The 8,202-nt window shown below is 40.1% G+C and overlaps 1 protein-coding gene across 1 annotated transcript; it reads right to left on the bottom strand.

The window, feature by feature from the left end:
* Nucleotides 1-390: 390 nt before the first annotated feature.
* LOC134812917 (E3 ubiquitin-protein ligase TRIM45-like) lies at nt 391-7,976 on the bottom strand. Its single transcript, XM_063820525.1, has 12 exons — nt 7,882-7,976; nt 7,679-7,749; nt 4,499-4,607; nt 3,386-3,493; nt 3,027-3,219; nt 2,758-2,909; nt 2,487-2,620; nt 2,238-2,290; nt 1,992-2,109; nt 1,746-1,853; nt 1,503-1,641; nt 391-1,196 (listed from the first exon to the last, which is right to left on the bottom strand). The coding sequence occupies exons 1-12, from the start codon at nt 7,961-7,963 to the stop codon at nt 1,024-1,026; spliced, it is 1,440 nt and encodes a 479-aa protein (XP_063676595.1). The 5' UTR covers nt 7,964-7,976; the 3' UTR covers nt 391-1,023.
* Between the last annotated feature and the right edge of the window lie 226 nt (nt 7,977-8,202).

Raw genomic sequence — 8,202 nt, forward strand, 5'->3', positions numbered from 1 at the left:
ACGGGTCACTGATGCTCTAATGTTTTCATGAGAGGGTTACCTGAGGACCCCAGGCTATTATGTTCATTAACAATAAAGATTTGGCGGAATGACAGGCTGAGCGCGGCCCAGTAATGAGAGGGTAATATTGGTGCTTTAATTTTACAGAAGAACAGAAGTGGTGCTGAACCAAGTTTACTGGTAGTGGTAAACAGTGATAAAAGTCACCAATTAATTTTAGTGAAATTTGGTAACCGTTTTGGCCTTTTCCTTCATAGGAGAAATTATTGGTTTTATCAGTTTTATCTAAGTAAACCTAAATCATTATCCGCGTCCGTTCATCAAGATAAAAGATTTCATACCATTATTGGATAGTCTAGTTAGGGTTGTGGTCAGAGTTATGGTAACAGGTCAACTGATGAAATTATCTATTAAGTTGCGGAAAAATCTTCCCAATCTGTACATAAAGTGTTGTATAAAATAGGTAAAAAGCCCCGAAAAATTGAAGTTTGGTAATTGCTTTTACAAGGTTGTGGGATGCGTTTTGCACAACTGTGATATAATAACGAGAGCAAATACAATAATAATCCCATTTATAATTTGAGTTTTAAAACTGAATTTTAAATTCGAAGAAAACATTTGTAAAACTACCATAGTTCAAAGTCAAAGCTGCTCTGATAATCATTTTGCTACTAAGTAACCATGGCTTTAAAGCTGTCTGCTATCTAGTTGGATATCATGACTATGTGCTAGTTAGTAACCATGACTCTACTTAGTTAGTAACCATGACTCTGTGCTAGTTAGTAACCATGACTCTATCTTAGTTACTAACAATGACTCTATCTTAATTAGTAACAATAACTCTGTGCTAGTTAGTAACCATGACATAATGACTCTGTACTAGTTAGTAACCATGAAATTATGACTCTATATTAGTTACTAGTTAGTAACCATGACATTATGACTCTATCTTAATTACTAACCATAACTCTGTCTTACTCTTAATTAGTAACCATAACTCTATCTTAGTTCGTAACCATGAAATTATGCCTCTCTGCTAGGAGGAAGAGCGCTTGTCCTCAGGACCTCAACTCCAGAGCGCGTGTTCTCACGGCTGATGAGACCCAGAGCGTGGATTGCTTGCTTAACCCTTTCCTCGGATATAACGCTTCCAAGTTCCCGAATCACATCCGTCAACCCCGACAACCCTTCGTCAACTGAAATGAACAGTCATAGAGGGCGAATACTGTATGATAAAATTATTTGAAGACGATTTATAGGTAGCAAGTTGCCGCTCTGGCTTAGCTTTCCGATAGTTAGGAAAGTGGATGGTATTACTTAAAACCATGTCTTAAATGACGATGAACAAGAATTGTATAACTGAATGAATAAATATTTAAGAATCAACTTCTTTCATACGAGATTTTTCAATAGAGATTGGGACTTGAGACCCTAAAATGTGGTTGAAGAAAGTTTTAATTAGGGTTGATTTAATCGCTCCTATTAAAGTGCAAATTACTTACGGAACTCAGTTCTGGATACAGGGTATGTGTACTTGTGAGTTTCAATCTCAGCAAGCTCCTCAAGTTTCGCCATCATCTGATCTTCAATTGCTACTATCTCCGCTTCAGTCCAGTTAGAAAATGCAGCTGATATGAAGTCCTGAAGGTTGATACTGGTGTCACAGAAATAATTTTTATTTTTATTGAGGCTACAAACAGTTTAACATATTAAAAGAAGCTGATTATTCATTGGTGTGAACCTACTTGTCCCTCTTTTAGATTGGTGAGATTCTCCTCGATCTGAGTCAGCTGTATCTTCATCACATCATCATTGCAGCTACATCTCTGATTAACTTGCTTAACCAGCTCGAGCTGAAATACAAAGGTTTACTAGGAATAACATGGTACTACATGGTAATGGTAACACTTCCATCAGATTATTTTAACATGTTGATCAGATGTTATAAAGTTATAAAGATCAGACAAAATGTAAGATAAGCAGTAACTCACCTCCCTTTCTTTGAGATAGTTGATGCAGCGCTCCGTCATCTCCTGGATCTTCCTTTTAGCAGTAAGACTCTCCACATCACTCTCTCGCTCTGCGTTTTTTATCTTCACTATGCTCTGCCTGAAGGCGAAGACCAGACTCATTGCTAGCTAATATTCATACATTTTCATGTGTTTCACCCTATCGAGTTTTGTGGAATGGTCAGTCTGTTGGTTTTCGTTCAGAAAGTGTGATCCAAAATGACTTACTTGAGACTGTAAATTTTAGATTCTGTCTTCTTCTTGAGCTCCTCCATTTTTACCTGACAACAAAAATATGTTTATAATTTGTGCGCAATTTTAGTTGTCAAACCGTTGATAGATTTAAAGCTTGAACATTTTATTCGTTTATCAGTCATCAGTTTTCAGAAAGCACATTTATGAAGTAAACGTGTCATAAGAATTTACACTTAGATTAATCAGTATAACTATAACGCGAATATTGCCAAAATTGGAAACCTTGATGTGCTCGTACACTTCCTCGATACTGGTGACGTCATGAGACTTGTGGAAGCCAATTGCACATCTTGGACAGACTGCCTTCTCGCAGTCACTGCAGAACAGGGAGACCAGTTCCTTAGGATGACTTAAACCTGACCGGGAAGATTGACGTTGCAGTGGAGCAAATTAAATTCTGTGGAATCATGAATCCTGTGTGATCAATATTTGCTAATTCAGTGAGTTTATTCAAAAGAAGCGTTCAATTTTCGGAGAATAACTATGAACTCACAGTAGTGTCGTTTGTGTAGCATCTGGAAGGCTTGGTGGGACTCCAGAATATCCTCAATCACCACCAGGTGATGATCACAAGTCGCTCTGGACCGGTCGTGGAAATCAGCGTGTTTCTGACAATAGTTCTCTTGGCACTCGATACAGTGGCATCTGTAATTTTGAATTATGTTGAAATGTGTTGTTCTGTGTTGAATAATATGGGATAACATGGGAATCTGCAATGTTACAGTCACAGTGACATGTTTGCAATAAATGAGGTTGACTAACTTGGCGAGTTCAGCACAGCCCACGCACTGGACATTTCCTTCATGGTGCTCCCCCCTCAGCTTCACCATCTGAAGCAGCTTCATCTGACGCAGGTTCGTCTTGAATCCCAGCACTGTTCCTCCTGGGATGCTAGCCTCTCTCCTGCACACCGGACAACGCAATATCTCGGGGTTTTTGGGGGCATATCCCACACCTAGAAGACATGGTGTGAGGGTTTACTCTTGTTAACATGGATTGGGGATGCACTTCAATCAATAGTTCTATCGATTGCAATAAAATAACAGATTTGAATCATATCTTTTATCATCGTACAATGTCTGATTAAAATAGCTGGAATTGGATAGATTTAAAAAAATTACCCTTGTTGCAGCCGGGGCAGCATAGAGTCTTCTCTGGGCATCGAGGACATTTAATACTTTTCTTCTTTACATCTTCCTTAGCCAATACTTCTAAACACTCGCCGCAAACTGTTGGAGGGTAAGTGTTAAGGGGGGGGGGGGGGGGGTTAAGTGTTAAGGGGGGGGGGGGTTAAGGGGGGGAGTAAGTGTTAAGGAGGTAAGTGTTAAGGGGGGGGGGGGTAAGTGTTAAGGGGGGGGGGGGGAGAGTAAGTGTTAAGGGGGGTAAGTGTTAAGGGGGGGGTAAGTGTTAAGGGGGGGTTAAGCGTTAAGGGGGGGGGGGGGGAGTAAGTGTTAAGGGGGGAAGGTAAGTGTTAAGGTGGGGGGGGTAAGTGTTAAGGGGGGAGGGTAAGTGTTAAGGGGGGGGGTAGGTGTTAAAGGGGGGTTATGTGTTAAGGGGGGGGGAGTAAGTGTTAAGGGGGGAGGGTAAGTGTTAAGGGGGGGGGGGTTAAGTAATCAGTGACTGAAAGCTGGCTACCACATTTTGAGTTTCTAGCGTAGCTATTTTGCAACTTCGGACTTTTAGCGGCCAGCTGTTTACGAACGTGTTATAGAGGTTAGCTTTTTGATCGGTAGTTCTTGGTAAGAATTAAACAGTTCGTGGTGAGTATTAAACAGGATTCGTAAGCAAGTTAACTCCGTTAGCTGTTTCATTCGGTCTAGCTATAATCATGGTCTCACCAAAGTTTAATAGTTGAAAGATGGTAGACAGATTACTAGTTACTACGATTAAAAGCAGTGACACCTAGAAACTGGGGATTAATGGAAACTTCATGTCTTAACAGCCTAATTTAGTGTTATATACTAGACGAGTTATTCCTGATTCCCTCGAGTAGACGCTCATGTTGTTAATCACGTAAATGGTATAAATGCCTCGCACTGTTAAACTTCGTGTCAAAATTGTGACCGTTACGGAGGGCGGTCTCCATGATCTAAACTTTATTTACAATGAAGTAAAACTATAAGAGTTAGGAATGGTGGGGGAATTATCCATATTGTTGCAAAGAAATTAACTGACGGGTGCACAAGGTTCACTATGGTCTTAGGAAAGGAATCCCGACTCGTTTTGTCTCTTACCTGTATGAAGACAGGGCAGAACTCGAGGTCTTTTGTCTCTTACATTTTCCTCCGTCGGCAGATCGTACGCTTTATTACATGACGGACACGTTAGTTCTGCTTGTAGAGACTGAAGGAGTATTACTAATAAGTAATAACTACTTGGTTACACTAGGCGCTATCCTAACCTTAGTCCACGACCTAAATGATAAAATATAGCCATTCAATTTGAGTAACATCATATGTCCAGCATTTATAAAATCGAAGTGATCTTCTGCGTTTGGCCATGATTTACATGCAATAACATATTGTACCAACAACAATTTGATTCAATTCTATAGCTATTTCATATTTTTGTCTCCCAGGATTTTAATCGCTTCGAGCAAAATAGAAGAGGAAAACCTTTAGCGATATCTAAAGCAGGTTATAGCTGAAGATGAAAGCAATAAAGTCACTTCTCTGGGTGCTATTCTGATGTTTTAGTCCGCGGTTTTTAATATTCATAAGTAAAATCGCCTGGATCGGGAATTTCTTTCCTTAAGATTTTAAAACTTGAGCTGTTTTCTGTTTTAGCTCCAGGCCCGACTTAATCAAATTATGTCTTTGACGTTTACATAATTTTATTGCGGGATCTTAAACATATTCCAACTGTCAGATCCCAGCAGTCAGAAATAGGTGACCTGTAAATTCAGTTAAAGGTAAATTTATAGGTAAATGTTATAGCAAAAAAAATGTTATAATAAAGACCCACTTTTATTGCTGTCTTTGAGTCTAAAACTTTTCTCCCGTATAAAAAAGCCTCGAAACTTTATTTTTATATTTTAGTGGTATGTGGTTATTCTCTCAGCCTAATCGATTTCGACTGTAGAACAAGAATTACCAATAAATTTTAGTTGAATCATGGGTACCGAGAAAATCCACCAGGTTTATATCGGAAGTGGAGACGTCAGCAGAAAATAAAGAGGTTTTTAAACAGCAGTTTAGGATTTTTTTGAGAAATATTTGAAACACATTATAGCTCCAGCTCCCGACTCCCAAGGCATAAACTGTAAAACTATAGTGGATCACGAAATCCTCACGCGGTGTGGCCTGGTTGGCACTAACTGGAGGTGTGCTCTTTTGTTGAGCGCAACCACTGGGAGATTTTGGGACCGGAAACTGATCCGGCCCCCAAAGAGGGGTCAGATCACATCACCAATTAGTGACGTATAATTAGTGATGTGATCCATGGATTGAATATAATTGACACAGAAATGGGCTTGATCTGGGGTAGAGTTCACATGTCAATTCTGTAAAACATAGCTGTACATTAAGAAGTAAACATGATCTGACTGCTCGAATCGTAGATCACATAAGGGACGGGAACCTTGCTAAAGGGGGGGGGGGGGGGGGGGGTTCTCGTATCAAGGGATGTGAGACGTACGTGTCAAAGGCATGCAAGGGGAGTGAGCCGATCTAGTGTTCTAGGTATAAATATTGGGTGATAGAAGGTAGCAGTATCGCATTCTATCAACAGTCATGCCTACCTTCTCCAAGTTCCTCAACGGTTTCAGAGGATGTCAACAGGTGCTTGATTCTGACGGATATATCTAAAGCAGCAAGAAGTATGATGACACCGTCCTCTCCTCTGCTTGGCGTTGCCAGAAGAACAAATCCCTTAAATGTCCTGCCATGTGCTACCTCGCTCTAACAGACAACACTCTTTCCCTTGGAAGTAAACCACACAACCACGATTCGGATCTGGCTACCCCACAGAGACTCGAACTCCTTACAACGGTCAAGAGGAAGGCTGCAGAATAACCCTGCACATCTACGAGATGAGACGAACAATTTATCCTCTTTGATGGGAAGACTGACCGAGATGTGAGAATCATAGCCTTTGCCACCAACAGGAACCTTCGCAGAACACAACAATTGGATCGCCCAAAGCCCTCTGTTCAAGAATATTTTCGTGCTATTAAGGAGCAACAGGTTGTTACAGACTATCATCTGGATCGGCTTGCTGTTGGAAAGACTCCGTCCAAAAAGAAGAGGATTTCCAGCAGTATTCTGTACGACTTTTGTTCTTCCTACACGACAAACAAAGATTGAGTACTTGTTCGCTGTTGCGAAATACTTTGGTAATAATATTGAGTAATTTGTTGTATTCTGAAGTATTATATTATTAATCGATTTATCATTTTATAACCAACCAATACATTGTCTCAATTTAAAACATGTTCACTTCTTAATTTGTACAGAGTTGTCATATGAACTCTACCCCAGATCTAGCCCATTTCTAGGTCAATTATATTCAATCCATGGATCACATCACTAACTATACGTCACAAGCTTCAAGCTTGCATGTTAATTACTTGATGACGTATATGGTGGATCATATCACTCCGGCCCCAAAGTCTGGCAGCCAGCGCAACGGTCGGGACTTGCCAACTCGAACCTCTCTAGGTGAACCAGGAACGTAGCTCTAAGATCTATTAAACCACCAGGAAATTCTCGTTAAGCTTTCAGGTCCCCCATCGAAGTCACCCACCACAAAGCTAGGGATCCCAATTCGCTCATTCTGACTACAAGGACACACTGATAGTGAAAAGTCCTGGCACTTCTCCCTCCAGTAACCGCTTTTCAGGTCTTTTCAGTTACTAGACAGCTAATGCACAAGGGCTGACACACGCTAGACACAGGCACGTGATAAGTCGAGTTAGGGATTTCAACTCTTGTTAAGGCTTTAAAGAAATTATTCGAGCACATCTATTCGTTTGGGTCACCTTCTGCCTCGTAGGTACCTTATTAACAGCGATTTTATTATAACTATATTGAATTTATGCTGTTCTTGTAAATCTTGATTTTGTGAACCAATGCAGGCGATATATCTTTCACGAAGTCTCACGAATATGCTAACATTGGACCTTGCTACCATTGGACCTTTGTAAAACAGCGAGGACTAGATGATTCCACTGTTCGCTTACTTCATGGATACTATTGTATTGGCAGTTAAGATTATGTTCGCATCTTCTGCGTATAACTATAAAATAAACTGCGCAGCACGTGACATTCCCAATATATTAATATATATTAATATTAGAGTTGACAGAAGTTTAAAACACTTAAGATTATGTGACATAAAGTTAAATCATTCAAAAAATTCTACTACTTCTAGTCATTGAGTTGCATGATAGTTAGTTTCACTCTCAGTTTCAATACCTCTGAAGCAACGGAGAGATCCACTGGCGTGCCAGAGTCAGCGGAATAGGAGAGAGCTGTAGCCATCATCCCTGAAAACGGCGCTGTTAGAGCTTTCGTTACAAAGGGTTGCGAAATTCAGTCAACTATGTATCAATATTTCAATTCTCTTAAAAAAGAGAAGTATTGTAAATCTATTAATAGATAAATATAATATAGCGCACCCATTGCGGTGGGTAATTCATCGTTATTGTTCTCATTAGCACCCTCTTGGACGGCGTTGTTAGGTAACGGTGTCGTGGTCATGGTAACTAAGCAGGAATCTTGGATATTAGATAAAGTTATAAGAAAAGTGAGGTACGAGGTATCTGATCTTCTTGCCAATCAAATAAGACCCTAATTAAGTTATTTGATTTCAGCTGTTCGGTACTTTGTCGGTGGACACTTTAACGTAAGCAAGGTTAAGGCACGGATAACACACCGTGCCTCAACCGTGTCTTAACTGTGTCCACTGACACTCGACAGAGTACCAAATTGCATATTAT

The sequence above is a fragment of the Bolinopsis microptera genome, chromosome 3, assembly GCF_026151205.1.
Source record: "Bolinopsis microptera isolate Bmic1 chromosome 3, MBARI_Bmic_1.0, whole genome shotgun sequence".
Taxonomy (NCBI): domain Eukaryota; kingdom Metazoa; phylum Ctenophora; class Tentaculata; order Lobata; family Bolinopsidae; genus Bolinopsis; species Bolinopsis microptera.